The following is a 21428-nucleotide window of genomic DNA, read 5'->3' as shown; positions in this document are numbered from 1 at the left end:
GTGCACGTTTGAAAAGAAGCGCAAAAAGGGGTGATAGGGTCTGCCAGGGATTCAAGGTAATCATTGAAGAATCAGGGCCATGGTATAGAGCCTTGTGGGACTCCACAGTTGAGGAGAGTAACATGATTCGAAGCTGTCTGATATACAATAAGGCTGGAGTGCTACCCAGAACCAATAGCTGCCAACAAATCCAACATTATGAGGATGTCTCTGCTGTTACGCTTCAAGGATGTCTAGACTTCATCCCTCATATATCACTGAACAATGAGACTTTTCACTCTTGGGTGCCCGGTGCATAGTAGACTTTGGCCACATCGCAACAGGTGTTATCCTATCTTGTCATTACCTTACATGCAAGACTAACCCAGATGCCGCAACATATACTCTTCCAAGCCCGGAACCAACAGAATACTGGCATACACTCTCTTATGTCTTACTTCAGCCTCTGATAACCTTATACACTAACACCAGACATTTCCACACCAAAACGTGCCACACACCAGCCATCCATGGCACTCACACAAAGCTTCTCAATATCCCTCTCAACAGATGGCAAACAGAACAATACGCCTCTAAAACCAAAGTACATGTCAGGGCCCCTGGCCAATGCATCCTAGCACTGGGGGCACATGATGTCTCCTTTCTTGACACAAATACCTCCATATCATAATAGAGAAATCTACATTAATGCAGAGCTCAGGGCAATTCTGATTTGCCCACTTATGAAACCAGATTACAGCAACCACGGACTACCCTTGCCATCCCAACTAACCAAACCTATACCTACTCCTTTCAGAGCTCCCCGTGTGCCTAGAAGACCATGCGTGAGGAATTTGACCATCCGCATGGGAAGAGTGCACTTGACTGGGCTTTTGATTTTTTTGATAAACAAAAATAAGTGATGGGAATCCAACCACCCAAAAATGAGTGCAGCCATTCCGCACACATTTCATCTGCTTCCCACACCAAACACATAGTCACATGTACTCTGGGAAGACACAGCCTACAGGTGCGGTCTTCCTCTGTCACATTCAGCTGGAATGTGACAGCCCCAGGTACATCAAAACATTCCAAGAAGGGGGAAGACACACCTTCCTCCAGCCATGAGTAGCCTAATTTAAATATCAAAGGCTCCATGGATCTGCATTGCTTTTGTTCACCTGCTGGTGGCAGTGATTACTAATGAGAGATAATTGAAGCAAGCCTAGAGGAGGGGCTTTGTTGCCAGACAGACAACAGGAAGGCGGGACTAACACCCCTTTGGTATGCAATGTGTCAACTCAAGCTACAAGCTAGTTCCCACCCATCTGTATGAAAGGCAGTGAAATGCATGTCTGGGTCCACTATTTACCGTAGGAAAACCCCTGCAGAGCTGATCCCTTTCAGAGGGGAGAAGTATGTGGTTTGGGGAAGACAGGAAGTCTGTTCCCAGAACAAACATCAAGGGAACCCTGCACTTTAATCAAGAGTCACAGAGGGCTCAGTTAACCAGAGAGAAACTTTGATCGACAACAGACAAGGAGATGGGTGGGACTTAGGTATATGTTGTCACCCCCTTGTCTGTCCCGTTGCAGAGCAGTCTGTTCCTGGCCTCATGCATAACAGAAGATTGTTGGTGAGGACCCAGGATTGGTTCATTAAGGTGGGCTTAGCCTGCACCAATCACTGGGGACCATGTGGCTTTAAAAAAGGGCTGAATCCCTAATTTAGCAGAACATCTGCAGACCTCGAACGGAGTAAGAAGAAGGACTCATTTGGACCAGAGCTGAAGGTGCAGTCTACCTTACATCTTCCGCCAGTGAAGGAAGGCCAGGAGTTCAAAGAGGGAAGCAAGATCCCTCCCCTAAACATCTCACAGGGAACAGAGGGAGATACCAGACTCAAAGGACCCATCCAGCAGCTCCAGAACCGGTACCCAATACGCACACAGCGTGCCCTGCTAGGTTCTCCCAGGAGCTACGAATGTGGGAAGTGCCAGAGAGTCTCTGGACAAATGACAAGGCTGTTGCCTGCAATCACTCTCCTGAGCTTTCCTAATAGCATAACATGCATAGCATTTCCGTTGTTCTTCCTTTACCCGGCCTGAAACCTGATTTGTGGTTGTGCAGGAGAGTGTGGGATTCACTGGAAGCCCAGAGCCGACGAGCTGCCACCTTTTCCAGGATCTTGCCAATGAAATGAGTCTTAGAGTTTGGACAATAGTTGATGGGATTTGATTTTTAAGGAGTAGCAAAATGAATGTGGGTTTCATTGAGGAGGGTAGGAAAGATGCCTGCCTCTGCTGATCGATTAAGGATATGGGTAAATGAAGATAATAGAGAGGCGATTCTTTCATTGATGGTCTTTGCAGGGCATGGGAAAACCTATCCCATGAAGTCAGGACGAGAGATGGGCTGGGATGCAGCGATGGAAACTGCAACAAGGTGCTGGAAGATCTAGGTACCTGGATCTGGTGGATTTAATGGATTTCATTATTTCAGAGACTTATGAGGAGGGGGAGTCGGCCAGAGATTGAGAATCTGCTGTGGGGGGAGGGGAGGTATTCTGCCAGCAAGGTCATTAAATCAATCAATGGCTACACAGTTAACAACCCCAAAACAGAAATTCCATGCAATGGTCCACACTCAAACATAAAACTAAGAGATGGTGAAGACAAATATATACTGAGAAATTTAAGAATCTTATCTAATTGGAAAATAGTATTGTACACTTTTCAGATTCAAGAGGCTGCCCACTAGACCCCTGGGTAACGGTTGTTGCTATGATGTCAATTAGGAGACGATGGAGCCTCTGGGCCCTGCTTTGCTATCAATGGCATTTTCCTTATGCCACTGGGGCAGAGGTTGCTAGTGTGAGTCCAAGGACAGGTAACAAATACGACTCTCAAAAGGCATGTTTACTTTCTGTTGTTCCTGCAATGTATTGCCACTTTGCCCCACGGCTGCCGACTGTACAAGTTGGGGAGTCAGAGAATGCTGGGGTGAAGACTAGGCAGAGTCAACGAGTCAGGGACTCCGGCTTGGCTTCAAGAGCTGAACAAAATGTGATCAGGTATCAGACCCATACCTGGCATCCTGCTTCCAAACCCCTGACAACCTAAGACCCATGCCTAGTGTTCTGCTTCCAAAGCCCTGACAGCATAAGACCCATGCCTAGTGTTCTGCTTCCAAAGCCCTGACAGCATAAGACCCATGCCTAGTGTTCTGCTTCCAAAGCCCTGACAGCATAAGACCCATGCCTAGTGTTCTGCTTCCAAAGCCCTGACAGCATAAGACCCATACCTGGAGTCCTGTTTCCAAACCCCTGACAGCATAATACCCATACCTGGTGTCCTGCTTCTAAACCCCTGCCGGCATAAGACCCATATCGGGTGTACTGCTTTCAAACTCCTCACGGCATAGGACCAATACCTGGCATACTGCTTACAAACCCCTCACAGCATAAGACCCATACCTGGTGTCCTGCTTCCAAACCCCTCACAGCAAAAGACCCATAACTGGCATCCTGCTTCCAAAGCCCTGTCAACATAAGACTCATACATGGCATGCTGTTTCCAAAGCCCTGTCAACATAAGACTCATACATGGCATGCTGTTTCCAAACCCACACAACATAAGACCCATACCTGGAGTCCTGCTGCCAAACCGCTCACAACATAAGACACATACCTGGGGTCCTGCTTCCAAACCCGTAATAGCATAAGATCCATAAATGGAGTCATTCTTCAGATCCCTGACAGCATAAGACCCATTTTTTTTGGCATCCTGCTTCCAAACCCCTGACAACATAAGACCCATACCTGGTGTTCTGCTTCCAAAGCCCTGACAGCATAAGACCCATACCTGGTGTTCTGCTTCCAAAGCCCTGACAGCATAAAACCCATAACTGGACTCTTTCTTCAGATCCCTGACAACGTAAGTCCCATATCTGGAGTCCTGCTTGCAAACCCCTGAAAGAATAAGACCCGTACCTGGTGTCCTGCTTCCAAACCCCTCACAGCATAAGACCCACACCTGGCATCCTGCTTCCAAAGCCCTGACAACATAAGACCCATACCTGGAGTCCTGCTTCCTAACCCCTGACAGCATTAAACCAATACCTGGCGTACTGCTTACAAACTCCCCACAGCATAAGACCCATACCTGGCGTACTGCTTCCAAACCCCTCACAGCATAAGACCCATACCTGGCATCCTGCATCCAAAACCCTGACAACATAAGACTCATACTTGGAGTCCTGCTTGCAAACACCTGACAGCATAACACCCATAACTGGCACCCTGCTTCCCAACTCCTGGCAACATGAGACCCATACCTGTCATCCTACATTTCCACCCCACAGCACAAGATCCATGTATCTGGTGTCCTGTCTCCCCACCTCCCAGGACACAAGCCCCATAACTGGAGTCCTGCCTCCTGACACTCAACAATGCAAAAGCAATACCTTGCATCCAGGTTTTGGCTGGTATGGCACAGGGAGCAAAATTATTTTTGTACACACATAAGTTAAGAGTTGCAGCCGGGAGTAGAACCCAGTCTGACCAATATACATTTGACCCCAAATCTTCTTAATGCTGGTAGTACAAATGCGTACCAATGTATGGCTTGAAAGGCCTGAAGTAATACTGTTTTATTTAGAGAGGACTCATGTCCCATAACCATGAAATCACTTTATAAACTCACCGGACACCAAACGACATGGAAACATGTTAAGCAAAGCACCCATCATTGTAGCTTAATTTCCCTTGTCCCGCCACAATTCAAAGTAATGTCAGCCTCGAAAATGCCTGCAAAAAATTCCTACAGTATAGGGAATGATAATGCTAGGTGTGGAGACCAGGCGGGAGAAACCATAGTCTTTAAGTTTGTCTTTTCTGTTGGTGGCAGCAGAGCCACTTAACCTCCAGAACGTCCAGAAATCAAGCTCTCCTCAATAAATCACCTTTTCTGTGCACCAGAGAGTTCACATCTAACCCATAAAGCCCTGCACGGCCCTCCTCTTCCTATCTCGTGCAAGCCCTTCTTAAGAGATTGACGTATGGGCGTTATCTGAGTGAGATGTAGCTGATCAAATGCAGAGGCTCGAGGCGAGGCACACCGAGCCATGCATTGCCTCACAGACTATCTTGTCCGCATGCCTCTCTTTTGAGTGGAGGAATGAACGCTTTTAGGTCAGAAGCTGCCATATATCGGCTTAAAGCACATTACATGGGTGGGAATGAGTTTAGACTGTGTTCTTCCATTATTGCATCATCGAGCAGAGACAGACAATCATGGCGAGGGAACGAGCCATGGTCCACTCTCAGTCCTGCCCGAGCCAAGGCTGAGTTATGGGGTGCAGGACATGAAGCCAAGCACATGCTGCCAGCCCCCTGGTATTCTGGATGGTCGTTGGCATCACTGACACCTTTAGCTGACTCACCCACCTTTAGCTGATGGCTGAAGGTGACACAAGGCATAAGAAAACCCACCTCCTGTCTCCACCCTAGACACCTTCATCACTGCAGTTTGGGTGTGGGCAATGTGTTGCACTTAGATGCATTTCGGGAGTGTGCAATGTGTTGTACTTAGATGTATTTTGATGCATATACAATCCATCCAGTGCAGGGTATGGCACTCATTAGGTCAGAGCCAATGCTTTGTAAACCTGTTGCACGCCATGCTTATGGAGCTTTAGCTGAAGGCACGGCCACAAACCCGCACGCATCTGCCATTATATACCACTCAAAAACACTTTGCACACACATCTGCCATTATACACCACTCAACAACACTTTGCACATCACCTCTGCCATAGGAATACAGCTATTGTTCACGACAAAAATTAAATATATAGCTGCACACATAACTATCCCGCTCTCATATACCCCCTACTGCCTCTCACCACCCATCCACATGCCGGCTCGACATGGGTGGCCAGCAGGGACTTGGCCTCCCCGTCACATCTTCCTACTGGCCGTTATGCACACACACATTCTTGCATGCTGCCATACCTGGACTTCGTTCCCCCGAGGGTGTTAAACCTACAGCGCGTTGGGACCATACCAATGCTGAAAACCGCTATACAAATGATACAATACAATACTTCACCCAATTAGAGTTCGATAAATTGAGAACTGTTGAATGTGGAACTAATAGCACTTCTTATCACAGCACTTGAAAACTAAAGCACTATATAATAATGTGATAATGATTACTTTCTAGAAGGCTTTGCCTTTACCTGGCATTAGATTGCTCTATTGAAGTTTGCAAGGCTGTGTTTGAGATAAGATGACAGCGCCTGTTCCTGCGAGGCACTTGAATGAGATGACAATACCTAGCATTTCACAGCTTGAGTGTTCCCTGTCATGTGTATCGTCCAGGATTGTTGATTCTAAATAGGAGATTGGCGTTCTATGGGGCCGCCACTCAACTGCTGCAAAACCCCAATCTGAGGAATGGGTTTAGGTACACAAGTCTTGTGCAGGGCTGATATTGGAATATTGCGCCATTGATATTGTTTCAATGTCATCTTTCTGCATGGTTGTTACATGAGTCACCTTTATATTAATCCCCGGCAGAAAGCACTTTGTGGACATCTAATAAGTTTACAGGTGTAGGCAGTTGATGAAGCCAGAGAATTAATCTGTTTTTTTAAGGTTAAGGTAGAGTCCAGATAGAAGCCAAGCATCTTCACTTCTTTGGCTTTTGTGATTATGTTGCCATTGATGTTGAAGGCGGCATAGTTGTTTTCAAGTTTTTTTAGATTAGTAGCTGAACCAAGAATAAAGCTCTCAGTTTTATCGTCATTCAGGCAGAGGCCATGAGTTTCCATCCATGCCTGAATGAGGATGTATATTTCATTTACCAAGGCTGTATCAGAGACAAAATTGCCAGAAAGGGGAATGAGGATCTGGGTGTCATCAGCGTAATTTGTGTGAGACCCATTCTGTACAATTTGTCAAAGAAAGGTTTGGTAAAAATATTATACATAGTTGGCGAGACACAAGAGCCCTGTGGGACGCCACATGTTGTTTGAATTGGGTATGCTGAGGCCGATGTGGAGAAGACTCGCATAGTTCTGTTGTACAGAAAAGACTGGACCCAGGCTATGGCTTCACTCGAGAAGTGGGCAGCCGATGCTAGGTGTTTGCATAATACTGGATGGTCCACCAAGACAAATGCTGCCGACAAATCGAGGAGGAGCAGCATGACAGTGTTTCCTTTATCATTAAGCTCGTCAATTTGTGCCTTAAGGTCAATTAAGGCCGTCTCTGTGCCATGTTGAGGTCGGAATCCAGATTGGTGAGAGCCCAGGAGTTGGTTAGTCTCAAGATAGTTCTGAATTTGAAGATAGGCTACTCTATCTGTTATCTTGAGGAGGAAGGAGACCGTAGTGATGGGCCTATAATTAGTTGGGATGGAGGGGTCTAGGGTTTGCTTCTTAAGAAGAGGTAAAACCCAGGACTCTTAGATTACTTGGGACAGTGTTGGATGAGAGGGAGGCATTAGCAAGTTTAGAGATGAAGGGGGCTAAATCTCTAGCAGCATCCTTAATTATTTGGGCAGGGCAATTGTCACCTTTACAGTTGGATGGTTACAGGAATGCAATCTTTTTTTTACGTTTCCTGAGTGAATACCTTGGTGATTTTAAATGGTGTTAAACTGGGTTTGTCATTAGAAATGATGGTCGTTGGTGTCTCGGAAGGGGGCAAGGATGCTTTAATTTAAGGCAATTTTAGTTTGCAGTGTTATTTTGTTAGCTAGGGCATTCTGGATGCTAGTGTACCATTGTTTGGGCCTCATTACGACCCAGGCGGTAAGTTACCGCCTGGGCCGTGACTTTACCACCATGGCGTAAACTACGTTTACGCCATGGTGGTTGGCGGACTTACCGCCCCATTCCGAGGTCGGCGGGGCGGTAAGTCCCCAATCCCCATTTACCCTTCCCCATTCCCATTTTTGCCCCATAGGGCATAATGGGAGTGGGGAAGGCGTTAATTACGCCACCGTAAATTACGGTGGCGTAATTAACTCCATGGTCCCTTAGCGCCATGGATTTTAACACCTGCTAAAAGCAGGTGTTAAAAGCGCCATGGCGCTAAGGGACCTCGTAATTGGCGGTAAGGGGTCGGCGCAGCTAACGCTGGCGTTAACCCCTTACCGCCAGGGTCGTAATGAGGCCCTTTGTCTTTAGGTAGGTTGTCTGGAGGAGGTATTGGTGATTCTAGTTCCTGAAGGATCGCAAACAGTTCCTTAGTATTGGAGCTGGCATTTGCGATTCTTTCGTTGTAGAGATTTCTTTTTTTTGTGTGGATAATTTCTTCCTTGTAGTTGTTGCCCAAAGTTTTAATTTTAGTTTAATATCATCCGTTGGTGAGTGTCGCCATAGGGTTTCTAGTTTCCTCTTTTGTAATCTTACTACTTTGAGGTGTACGGTGAACCAAGCATTGAGGTGAGTCTGCTGTTTGCTCTTACGTAGCTTAAGTGGTGCAATGGTGTCTAAGGCCTTAGCCAGGGTGGTATTATAAGAATCCACCAGAGTATCTGGGTCAGAATTACTTGGCAACGTGTTAATAACGGGGAGGAGGATATGTAGAAGTTTGTCAGGTGTGATATGTTTCTTAGATCTAGTGGGGAGAGGGGGTGCAATAATTTTGTCTTTGGCTATTTATTTATCTAAAGTTAGGCTGAAGTCAATTAAATGGTGGTCCGTCCGTGGTTGGGGTGTAATTTTAGTAATGGCTGTTGGGCAGTTCAAGGTGGCTACCCAATCTAAGGTCCTGCCTTTATTGTGGGTTGGAGAGAGGACGTTTTGGTTGAGGCCGTGTTCAGCGCGCATGGTAGCTATAACTTGCGGTCATTAAATCCTAGGTTGAAGTCGCCTAAAATAAGTATTTCAGAGGAATCTTTAGAATTGTTTGCTAGGAGGCTAGGTAGGTCCTCTTCAAATGTTCCAATAGGTCCTGGTGGCCTGTATATTAAGTAGATAGTTAAGGTGCGACAAGGGGATATGGGCAATTTGGCAATGAGGAGCCCAACACTATGGAACTCACTCCCACCCCACATCCGCCTAACTGAAGATTTAATGTCCTTCCGCAAACTGCTGAAAACCTGGCTCTTCCCCTAAAACCAACCCGTACCAAACTAACCCAACCAGACCAACAGCAACTCAAGGACACTAATCCATCAAACCACCTGATGCGAGGAACTAACAGCCAATAACCCTAATATAACCTAGAAGGGCAAAACAGAATTAAACAAAAAAGTAGATCAAAGCAGTGAAAGAGTTAATAAGAGTAAATCATACGGAAACAGTAAAGTGATTCAAACTCCTGGAATGACCAGAATGCATACGGAGTGAACGGAACTAATGGCGTGGATGAATTAGTTAGTATGGATGAATCAGGTAGAACAAAAAGGAATGCGCTGAGTGGAAGAATGATTGAGTGGAAGAACAGCGTAAAACAGTTGAATATCCCGAAAAGATGAGCGTACAGCGGATAAGTATGTAGAACTGATGAGTATGTGGAACGGATGAGTATGTAGAGCACATGAGTATGGATAACGGATGAATATGGAAACACGGAGAGTGTGTAGATCGCTGGAACAGATGAATGTAAAGACCTGGCGAAGGCGGAGAGTACCTAGATCACTGGAACTAGATGAATGTACGTACCGGGCGAATATACAGAGCGGGTGACTGTATAGAACAAATAAGTGTTTAGAATGGATGAGTGTATAGAGCCGATGAATGTATATGACTGATAAATATATAGAGCAGACAAGGGGTTACAGCGGACGAGTGGATAGAGCTGATGAGAGGATAGAGCGGACGATCGGATAGAACGGATGAGTAGATAGAACGGATGAATGTATAGAGTGAATGAGCGTATCGAGCGGATGAGTGTATAGAGCGAACTAATGTATAGAGCAGACCAGTAGATAGAGTAGACGAGTGGATAGAACAGAGGAGTAGATGGAGCGGATGAGTGGATAGAGCGGATAACGGGATAGAGCGGATGAGTGGACAGAGCGGATGACAGGATAGAGTGGATAAGTAGACAGAGCGGACGAGTCGATAAGTGTACAATGAGGATGAGAGTACAGAACGACTGAAGATATAGAACAGATGAGTATAGAGATGAAAATATGAAACAGCATATTGCTGTTGAGTGCCTAAAGGGGATGAGTGCGTGAAGGGGATGAGTGCGTGAAGGGGATGAGTGACCATATGGCACGAGTGCCTATATGGCGGATGAGTGGATAGAGCGGATGAATTGATTGAGTGGATAGAGTGGATGATCAAATAAGGGTACACTGAGGATGAGTGCACATAACGGATGAAGGCATAGAACAGGTGAGTATAGAGATGAATATATGTGCTTAAAGCGGATGAGTGCCTAGAGGGGATGAGTGCCTAGAGGGGATGAGTGCATAAAACGGGTGAATGTATAGTACATGTGAAGGGCAGACAAGAGTACATGCGTGGGGCCGACTGGAGCGTGCAGAGCTCGAGGTACGAGCCGGAATGCATGAGTGCGTGGAACAGACCACAGTGTATCGAGCAGACTGGGATGCATGAGTGGATAGGAGTGCATGGAACGGACTGGAGCGCATAGAACTGCGTGATGTATATAGTATGATTGAATACAGAGAACGCTTGAAAGACCATGCAACACACCATGGGCCTCATTACGACCCAGGCGGTAAGTTACCGCCTGGGCCGTGACTTTACCACCATGGCGTAAACTACGTTTACGCCATGGTGGTTGGCGGACTTACCGCCCCATTCCGAGTTTGGCGGGGCGGTAAGTCCCCAATCCCCATTTACCCTTCCCCATTCCCATTTTTGCCCCATAGGGCATAATGGGAGTGGGGAAGGCGTTAATTACGCCACCGTAAAATACGGAGGCGTAATTAACTCCATGGTCCCTTAGCGCCATGGATTTTAACACCTGCTAAAAGCAGGTGTTAAATCCGCCATGGCGCTAAGGGACCTCGTACTCAGGCGGTAAGGGTCGGCGCTGTTTATGGCGCCGTAAAACCCTTACCGCCTGAGTTGTAATGAGGCCCCAAATCACATCACCACGCTTACTCTCTCCTTTACATCACCACTCAACTAGAACACAGAGATACTATGACACCATTCGGTATAACTGTTCTCATACCAACATCCGCCGCTCACTCCACATCATTCTAAGTAAACACTGCTGGTTACTCACCCCCCAGCCAGGCGTTCTCCTCAGGCCTAACACAGCCACCTCCGCTCTGGATAAATCCTGCCAGAATGAACACATACTCCTGATCTCTCAACCACCACACCTACTGCTAGGAAGCAGCTATTGCACTGGTACCGCACGAGCTGCACACATACCCGGTGCCCACACGCACCTTTTTGACTCTCCCTACTCTCTCTACTGATCTGAACTTCGGTTCCCAAGGGCGTTCAACCTACCAGCGCCTTCAGACCATACCAATGGTATATAAGGCGCTATATAAATGCAAAATAACAATAACAATAACATATGAGGCGTTATCTGACATTGCATGGCATGGCTTGGGCATCCAAGGCTGCACCTGGCATATGACGGCAAGACCTGGGTTTGTGATACTGTATCTTGCATATAGTGACTATACCTGCCTGTGAGGCTTTGATGGCACACAATGGCAGTGCTTGTCTATTTCGGGCTGCACCTGCTCTGTGGGACAGTAGACTTCATCTGAGTCAACAGGTCCTATCCCGTGACGTCATTGTGCATGTATGTGCGATACCATCCCATGACATTTGGCAAATTGTTGTCTCTTTGCCAATTGTTAAGTGTCAAATCTTAAAGGTAGTCCGTGGCTTTATCGGGTGTAGGCTTTGCAGTAGAGGGTCTGATGAGAAGCAACTTCATTGTGATGCCATTCTAAGACTACATAAAACATGTTCTGTTCATTCCTTCTTTTCTGGTGGTGGGGGGTTCAGCCTGTGCTACAAATCTGGGGATCTTTTCTGTCTTTTTTTCTCGGCTGAGTTAACAGAGGGATTCCATTCCCAACTTGCCTCTTGCTCTGTGGATGAATCGACTCATGGCAATCTTGCAATATGTGGTTTTGTTTCTTCCAGAATTAGTCGCGCATTGGGCTGGCCATTCTTCTCTGGGTTACTTTTCAGGGTACACCAATAGAAATATGTGGGTCGGGGTCCCACTGATTTTTCAACATACCCATGGGCAAACATACCCCTGAGTTGTGTGTCTCGCAGTGTGACAGGATTTCCTGCCTATTCCTGCCTCAACCTTGCAGCACCCAACACCCTCCTTGTCCAACCTACTCCTAGTGTAGCGACTCTGCACCTGTGTATGCAGCCTATGCGTACACACACAGCTCAAGTGAGACATCATCCTATGTCTTTCTCTTCATATTTGCTAGGACTGACCACAATAGAAATAGAGACAAGGGGTGAGTCTCACTACACAATTCACCTTTATGCACCCAGTGGGGTCCAGGGTTTAACACGCGAATGGCACATGTGGCACACATGACGAGGTATTTGCTATCAGTGGTGATATGGGATAATCAAATCTCAAGTGTCACCAGCACTCAATTCACGCCATTTACCACATACTTACCAAATGCCCTGCATGCAGTCAATATATACCCACCGTAACCAATCTCACTGAGCGAAATGTATACGGTGGTCATGCAAAAATGGGATGCATTTCATATTTTTTTCCGTTAAACAAATTTGCAAATCAGAATCGTGTCAATACATACAAATAACTGTGCTATAGTGCTCTTGTCTGTTTCTCCTGCTGATGTACCCCACTCCATGTGGGACTTTCTATCAGGTATGTAATCTTTCAATGCAATGCATGCTCTGTTTGTACTAAAACTTGTTTTGGTGTTTACACTGCAATATCAATTGTAATACCTGTATATAGATGTGCACAACTATTTGCAAAATGTGCTCATGAACTTATGGATATCATATCAGCCTTGAGGACGATTTAGGTCGAAACACGTGTCGGCTGATATTTGAAAATAAATCACCAATAGATGAAAATTCACCAGAAACTGCTTTCTTGTCACATTAATTTTGACCAATCAACAATACAGGGCATAGCGCGATTCGCCAGTACCGATATATATTTCTGTTGCATTTGTTATGGGTCTTTCTGGGTAGACCGGGTGGAATTGGTGACGCAGTTTACCACTTTATAGACTGAAGTAGCCTTAGGGCACTCGAAAGCGGTCATTTCCATCCATACTTATCTTGTTATTTATGTATTTAGTTGTGCTTTGTAGCATGCCACAATGTGTGTGTAAGCCTCTTCAGAGTGCCAGGAGGCCAAGGGGTTGGGGGAGGAGAGAGAGGTCGAGAAAAGCGCTCCCTTATGCACCTGTATTGGTGTATGCCTCTTTAAAGCGCTCTGTTGCTTCTCGAAGCTAGGTCCACGCTCAATAAAAACAGTAATAATAATGTGGGATCAAGGCAGAATCCCTCCATGGAGTACTGGGAGGATGAATGTGGCATCTTTCACAGCTTTATATAAAGCTGTCTTCCCGGAGCGTGACTACAATGATTTAGGCAAGAATCCATCTTTGATCCATGTTCATTGATCATTATGTTATACTAACAAGGGGATGTCCTGTCACAGACCATCTGGTAAATGCATGGCACACAATGCTTTCCTGAAATGTACAGTGCTTCCCTGTAATGTTAGGTCCAATGGCAGTGTGATGTCCTAGAGATGCCATCATTTTCCACGCCGTGACCCTTCCTGATCCGAATGTGGCACTTACGCTTGATATCGCAGGTTTAATGATACGTTGCATTGCGTGGCCACTACAGCGAGCTATGTGGGTGCAACAGGCCAGTGGACATGCTGAATGATACACAGAACTATAATTGTGACTTTTTGCTTGTCTTGACTTTGTATGTCAAAGAGTGCCCCTAGCTATCTATCTAGTCAATTCTCCAAAGTTCAGTCCTTCAGACCCACCTGAGCTGCCTACTCCTTCCGTCTTGACATCCCCTGCTTCAAGTGCCACAAAACGGGTGGCTGCAGCTTCCCAGTGGTCGCAGCTAAACACTGGAATGCCATGCCTCTAGCAGTGAGATCAGACCCATCCCTATGGTTCTTCTGGAAAGAACTCAAAACCTGGCTCTTCAATCACAGGAAATAGATAGTCGTGCCCCTTCCTAACGTTCACCTCCTCTACCTGCAGACTACCTAACTGTACCTTTAATATGCAACCTACTGTATGCAACTGCCAAATGCAACCTAGGATCAACTGTTGATTAACTTCTGTCATCTGCTGTAACCTTGTAACCACCACGCTTCTGCAACCAGTGCCTAGATGCCCCCGGGCTAAGTGCGCTTAACAAATGTCAAAATAAATAAATAAAAATAAATATGTGTTTCAATTTCAGGGGTAATATGATTTTGTCCCTTTTAGCATAGAGCCATTCATGCTGTGCGCGCAACAGTTTTTGTAGTTGCTTTGTCACTTTCTTGGATGGGCCTTCATATATAGTATCAGTACCTCTCTGCTGGGGGCTAGCCAATCAGAAAGCTCGGAATGTGGGCGTTATCTTCTGGTGAAAGCACAAATATATGTTTTCTGCCAGCCGCAACGTGCCTGCACACCCCGGTCACCACTGTGGTGGCTGTGCATGTCACCGCACCCACACCAAGTTGGTGACGCCACCAGCAGCTGCGTCTGATGCCTGTTTGGGAATGGCGTCATGACGTCCTGACACAGCCACGCAGCCAAACACATTTGGAACTTTCGCACTCCTGTGTTGTGTGTGTATTCCAGCTTGCTATCCCCTTCTCTTGTTTTTGTCTTCGATTCCCTCCTCACGATCTTGTGCTTACCTCAGTTCTGCTCCGTCCAGCTTGCTGCTTCCCCAGTCTGTCTCTATTGCAGGTTGGAGTCCATGCCATCATCTTCATTACACCATCTTCAGGAATCCACGCATTTGGTCACCGGACGCCACTATTCCACTTTGCGCTGTTCAAGGGTTTGTGGAATTGGAGCTTCTGGAGAACGGTGATTGTCCTGTATGATCCCTGTCAGTTTTTGCAATAAACAACAGTTCTAACTTGCCCTTGGCTGAGTACTCCATTTATTCTGGGGAAAGGGTTGTTGGTCCCTTTGAAGTGGGTGAGCTCGTAGCAATCTCCAGACCTCTGGCATACCGGTGTCTCCTCCAACAGCACTTAGCTCACAATTCTTACACACTGCATCGATTTGTACATGAGACCAAGTTATTGATGTTATTAGTGACCTTCTATGATGCATGATATTTGCAAATATATTACAGCCTGACTGCACAATGGCATCAACCAAGTTTGTGTTCAAAATACTTTGTTCCTTTTATTTCATTCCACAGCAAAGAAAAAATAATGTTTGTTCCTCAACAATTCAAATCATTTAAGCATAATTGTGCTAGGACTCAAATGAAGATTAAACACTAAAGAAATGTAATGCACGACATTGTGAGTTTCGATATTCAACAGAAAGCACATATTGGTATTGCTGATGTCTTAGGCTTAGTGTCATCTCTACTTGCAGTCTCGGGAGTCAATACGAGGGCCCTTCCCCTTATTTCCTTCAGTACCACTATGTTTTCATACTACATCAAGAAACGCAGAGAAGACCATGCAATATTGTGTCTACTCTGGGAAAAGGCTTCCCACTCTTAAGTATCACATCGGCTTCAAACCTCTGACTTTGGTTCTTAAAAAATGAAAACGTTCTTGGCCGATTCTCTGGCATTAGTTTGTCTTGGCTGATCTTGCACTGGTCCAAGAATTTCACCTCTAGTGCGACAATGCATATGCTCCTCATTCTACCTCTCATTCTTGGCCCCAGTTCTATTTCATTATTCAAATTATTGAAGTGTTATGGAGGGTTCCATGTATTTTTACCACACATTCTTCACCGTTGTTTTACCACACATTTTTTTTATCATTTTTGTCCTCACAAAATGCAACCGGAGACCTCAAACCACAATATTCATTTCCCCATTCCATATTGCCTCACTGAAAATGTACCCCCTGAAATTTTGCTGGAAAAATGCTGTAAAAATCTGCAGTGAAAATATGTTCTTCTTTCTTTGATGAGGCAGTTAATTTTAAGGTCTTATTTTGGCCCTTAGTGCTTCACCGTGGGCATCACAATAACCGTAGTACAGAAGGGTGCAACACATTCAACAATCTACCTCAGTGCTTGTGACATATCTATAAAAGGCCAGTAAGAATGTTTAAAAAAAAAAGATCTAATTACTTTAAAATTCCGTTTTTCAGTGTGCTTTCCGTTTAATTGGCAGGTGTCGAATCCAAAAGATATTGGACAGGCGAACAAAGTCGGGCTGGTGATGGGTCATGCTTATGCGCTCATCGCAACTCACGTGGTAAGTAGTGGATTTGCTAACGTTACTGATACTAGGAAGAGTGAGCGGAGGCCAGTGTTAAACCTGTACATATGCAAGTGTATTACCCTGTAAAAGAAGGACGATAAGTACTATTAGCACTTGGAAATCGTTACTGATCTCCCCTCAGCCAATCAGAATGCTCAGAGTGCAGAGAATAACTACTGGTATTCACTGATTTCTAAACATCATGGCCCTCATTACGAGTTCGGTGGTAACTATGCCGCTATTGGCGGCATGGCTGCCGCCGAAATCGCATCGCGGTCCGGGTCCTCGGAATGAGGACTTACCGGGCCATTCCGAGTTCGGAAGGCCCGGTAATTCCTCCCTCCAAGGACCCGGACACGGTTCTTCCCCATTCCCATTTCAGCCCCCACAGGGCTGAATGGGAATGGGAGAGCGAGCAAACAACGGGCCATTACGAGATGGCCTGTTGTTTGCTCCCTCTTCCCCTCGCGGGACCCGGTAAGCACGCCAGGTTTTCCCAGGCGTGCTTACTGTGTCCCGCAAGGGAAACTCGTAATGCGGCGGTACAGAGTGAACAGCGCCGGCACCTTTTACGGCGCCGTTCACTCCGTACCGCCAGGGTCGTAATGAGGCCCTATGACTTCAAAAGCAGAAAAGGGAAGAATCATGCAGTTCCCAGGCAAGATGTCTTTAACCGAGACACTTCCTCTCTACAAGAACCATTTTTTTAAACCTATTTAGCACACCAACGAGAAAGCTGAAACATGGTCAAATGCTTTCACTGTTTTATGGAGAAACTGTTCACTTTTACACGACAGGATATGCATGCTTATATTTATTATAACTGCTACACTTTAAACAAGTTTGCAGTTGAAATGCTTCACATATGAGGACAAGCGTTTTATTTAAATAGTGCAAAATAAAGCCACACTAATTTACTGACTCATTTGTCCATTTACCTTCTCATTGACTTCAGCAACAAAGCTTCAAAGCAGGTCCTGCAACTAACAGTAGGCGCATGGGACAGTGACGCTTCCCCAACGTATGGCCATAACTTGATGGCGGATCATTATCCCGCAATTACGACTGCTTCCTCGGTCTATAAGGATATCAATTGGGTAGAAGTTCTGTGGAAGGTCAGGAATATAGCACCCTTGCTCATTTCTAACGTGCCTCTTATGTTATACAGCCAACCAAAGCACTACATATGATAGGAGGAGTCCTGCATCTAACTCACTGATGGAAAATTACCTGCCATTGCCCAACTCATTATAGTCTACTAATATCCAGCCTTTATTAAGAACCCTTATTCTATCATTGGCTTCCCCTTTAGATGCCTAAATGTAAAAAGGTCCATAGTTCACATCTCTATCCCAGACTCTTAACTTTGCATTGTACCAATGAAACTGTAGACCTATGTGAAGTGAAATTATTTTGTTCCTTACTCAGTGCTGCTTAAATTGTGAGCAGTGCTTTTGGGGACTGGGGCCCTGTGTGCTTTTTACAGCTCCTGCACTTATAGTGCATTGCCCAGACTGCAAATTGTTTCTTCTCTTGATCAGCACTCACCCAGGGAGAAGTAATGAGGCAGCAGAGAGCACGGGACAGACACATGCTCCCTTGTTTCAAACCAAGGCCACTTGCATGTCAATGTTTTGAAGCTGGAACACCCTCTGACCCCACCATTTTCAAACTCAGTTTTACTTTTGCAAGTTTGTAAAGGGACTGTACCCACTGCTGAGTTCAAATGTAACCAGCAGATTTGCCTTAGCCTTTCATCATGCCAAAAATTACAAATGCATTCCTTTTGAGTGGGCAACACAAGTGCAAAAAGACAAACGTTTATGGTGTGCGCTAAATAAATGTTATTTTGCATTACTTGGTGTATGGTTTATTACTTTTTAACTATTACATTAGTTCTGAATACCTTTTTCATTACTAATTCTGAACCTAATAGTCCCCTACATATGAGAAGCCATTTTGCCGTGATCAATTTCCTAGAACTTACACATGACTTTCATTCTCCCGGGACCACGCCTTTAAGGTCCCTTTGCCCAAATCAACCCCTTTCTCTTGGCTTTGCTGGGATTCTTTGGTGTGTGTCTGCCTGCAATCATAACAGGATAAATTATTATCAATACTTGTAGGTGTGTACATTTAAAATGTACCTTTAACGGTAGGAAACTGGCAAACATCACTTAATTTGTCCAAGTTCCTTTTAAAGTTGTTTATTAAAAGGAAATCACACAAATATTGCACTTTATTATAAAGTGCACCTTGCGGTTTTACGGATCTGGTGATCTTCCAGATTTGTATTCCAGACATAGAAACTACACTCACGCTTCCTGCATGACTCCACACTAAGTCGCCAGTGTAACACACCTATCATTCCGCAATGCACTCAAAACGAAGCTCTTCAATTAGCTCACCCCACATCACAAGGCCACACGCAACAGCAGGTTACAGCAATCTGGGGTTTCTCTGTGCTCCTCTGTAACAACGGAACCCTCGAGACCTCTGTGTTTTCATATTCATTGTAAATCTGCCCACTACTTCAATGTCAAAGTAACCATCAACTGTCTTTTACCATTATGCCAATGATATGACATTTATAACGCGCCTATACACAAGTGTTTCAAGGCACAACGAGGCAAGGGAGGGGGGAACAAAAGGGAGGACAGACAACGATCCTACTAGGCCAGGTGTCATTCAGATCGGGCAAGTGCATGGGATGGGGGAAGATAGTTACAATACTGTCTCTTATCAGGCTCAATGTAGCCAAGAGCCACAGAGAGGTGATACTCCCCCTCTCATGTAACCAAGGAAGCTTTCTGTAACAATGCCACAATGCCCCAGGCCACCTTGCACGCTTTGTAAATACAAATAAATAAAAATAACAATATGTTTTCCAAACTTTTTTCTCACATTTGCTGTTAGACGTCCTCGTCAATGTACAAGCAAATGCCATGTGTTTTTGGGTGTGTAGTCTTGAACTTCTGATGTGTTTCGCTTGGATGGCCAGGCACCCCACTCCCCAAAGTCAATATTGTTCCAAGCCTTCTAAGGTTCTTATGGGTCCATTAAATGGGACCTTGATTGCGTGCTTGAGTATATTCATTGAGTGCATTTTGTCTGGAACCATGCTGTAATGTATTAAAGTTCCATATTTACTCGCGCCGATAAAGTCACTAACCCTTTCTTCTCAATAGTATATAAGTTTGCAAATTCGCTTTTGCCTCGCCCATTTTCTCTTAATCATGCTTTGCGTAAGTCAAGCACACACAGAAGTACTTGTGCAAATGGTGCAACATTGTATCCCGTATAAATTGTGGGCAAAGCAGCCAATATGCTCAGTTCTTTCCGTTTCACAGTCATTGGTCATGTGAGAACTCCTGCCCTAGTCACCTCGATACAGGCTTCTCATCACATCACAAACTAAGTTCCAGAAAGAGTCGCGGGAGGATAGCTCAGTGGCAACATGCTCTCAGGTTCAATCCCCGGGTCCGTGCTGAGAAACATCTGGGTATTTAAGCGCATTATAAATATGCAACTAAGACAACAACAACAATAGAAAAAAAATCTGTAACAGCGCCTTGATGCCCCCGGGCTGTGTGAGCACTTTAAAAATGCAAATAAATAAGTAAATATGTTCGGTTCAGCTTGAACTAAAACCCCTGGGTATTAATAACAAATTACAATGAGGAGGGACAAAGGCATTAGAAGGACAGGTGCCAAGAAGAGCAAAACAGCAGTGAAGGTGTGAAATATTAAGAGCAGTAATTAAAGGTTTAGGACCCAGAAATGTAAGAAAAGGCATCTTCTTTTGTTGAGCAGGGGAAGTAGGACTGGGAGCTTGATGGAGGGATGAGTGATAGAGATTTATGAACAAGATAAGCAGGTGCTGGAGAGATGGATAATCCACACCTAGCAATGTTGAAGTGCTATATAATTTAAATGAGTATGAAACATAAATTATATGCATCCCACCCATCCAAAAGCAGGACCCAGGGATCGAACCTGTGTTGCTTCGCGTTGTCTTGCTTCCAAGGCAAACACACATTCCATTTTTAATTCTTCTACTCGCCTTCAGTTTTGTTTGTCTCCTCAATCTTCTATGTTTTCGTCATTTACTTATGTGCACTGAATTCCTCTGCATTCCTGTGTTCTTCTTAATTTTCTTTGATTTGTGATTAAATCTGCTTATGGTCTGGCCCATCATATCTTCCTTCTCTTATCTTCCGTCATTGTCCACCACATGTCCTTTGCTCAGCATCTCCTCGTCCTCCCTCTGCTCAATCTTGATTTCAGGACTGTATTTAATTATTTACATAGCTTATATAATGCTTTTATCCCGAAACTCTTTACAGGTTTTAAGAACAACGGTACAATAGCAGGAGAAAATCAAAGGCATGACCCACTAACCCACACAAAAATAATGGAATCTGGCGAAGTTAGGAGATCGAGTGAAGCACTTTTTAAACTGTGAAAGGTTAGAGCAGGAATGGATCTGAAGAGGAAGTGAGTTCCAGAGAAGAGGAGCTAAAAGTTAGAATGAGTGGAACCCGAAAGAAGCTGAGGGTGTGGGCAGAATAGACATTTTGAACTGAGAAGCAGAATGTAAGTTTCCTGAAGGAGGGTACAAAGAAATTAAAGAACATACATAAGGGAGAGCTAAGGCATGGATAGACTTGTAGACTATGCCTAAGAAGTGAAAATCAAAGGGTTGCCTGATCGGGAGCCAGTGCAGACAGGCTAGGTTAGGGGAGATGCGAATAGACCAAGGAAGGCAGAAAAGTATAGGAGCCGCTGAGCAAAGAATGCAAAGCATAATTAGGAAAGGCAACATATCGGGGACAACAATCATTTAAACATGAAAGAACAGTGGCTTGAAGAAGGGTTTTAGTTGAAGAAAAGGTAAGAAGATACTAGATTTGTTTTAATATTAATAAGTTGAAACCGGCAAGACTGAACCATAGATGCAATGTGTGGCAATAAAGAAAAAAGAGGAATCAAAAGAAGAAACAAGGTTTTGAGCTTGAGAATTCACAGTGAGCT

At 45.0% G+C, this 21428-nt stretch overlaps 1 protein-coding gene across 1 annotated transcript in view; it reads left to right on the top strand.

Annotated features, from left to right (window-relative positions):
• LOC138567819 (calpain-11-like) overlaps nucleotides 1-21428 on the top strand; it is a 245382-nt gene that overhangs the window by 95932 nt on the left and 128022 nt on the right. The window contains exon 6 of the mRNA XM_069646315.1: nucleotides 16305-16388. Within this exon, the coding sequence (XP_069502416.1) occupies nucleotides 16305-16388 (84 nt within the window). The remainder of the gene's footprint in view (nucleotides 1-16304; nucleotides 16389-21428) is intronic.

The sequence above is a fragment of the Ambystoma mexicanum genome, chromosome 2p (assembly GCF_040938575.1).
Source record: "Ambystoma mexicanum isolate Mex_15411 chromosome 2p, UKY_AmexF1_1, whole genome shotgun sequence".
NCBI classification, from domain to species: Eukaryota; Metazoa; Chordata; class Amphibia; order Caudata; family Ambystomatidae; genus Ambystoma; species Ambystoma mexicanum.
Note: the sequence above shows the minus strand (reverse complement) of the source record. Positions and strands in the feature narration are given on the sequence as shown.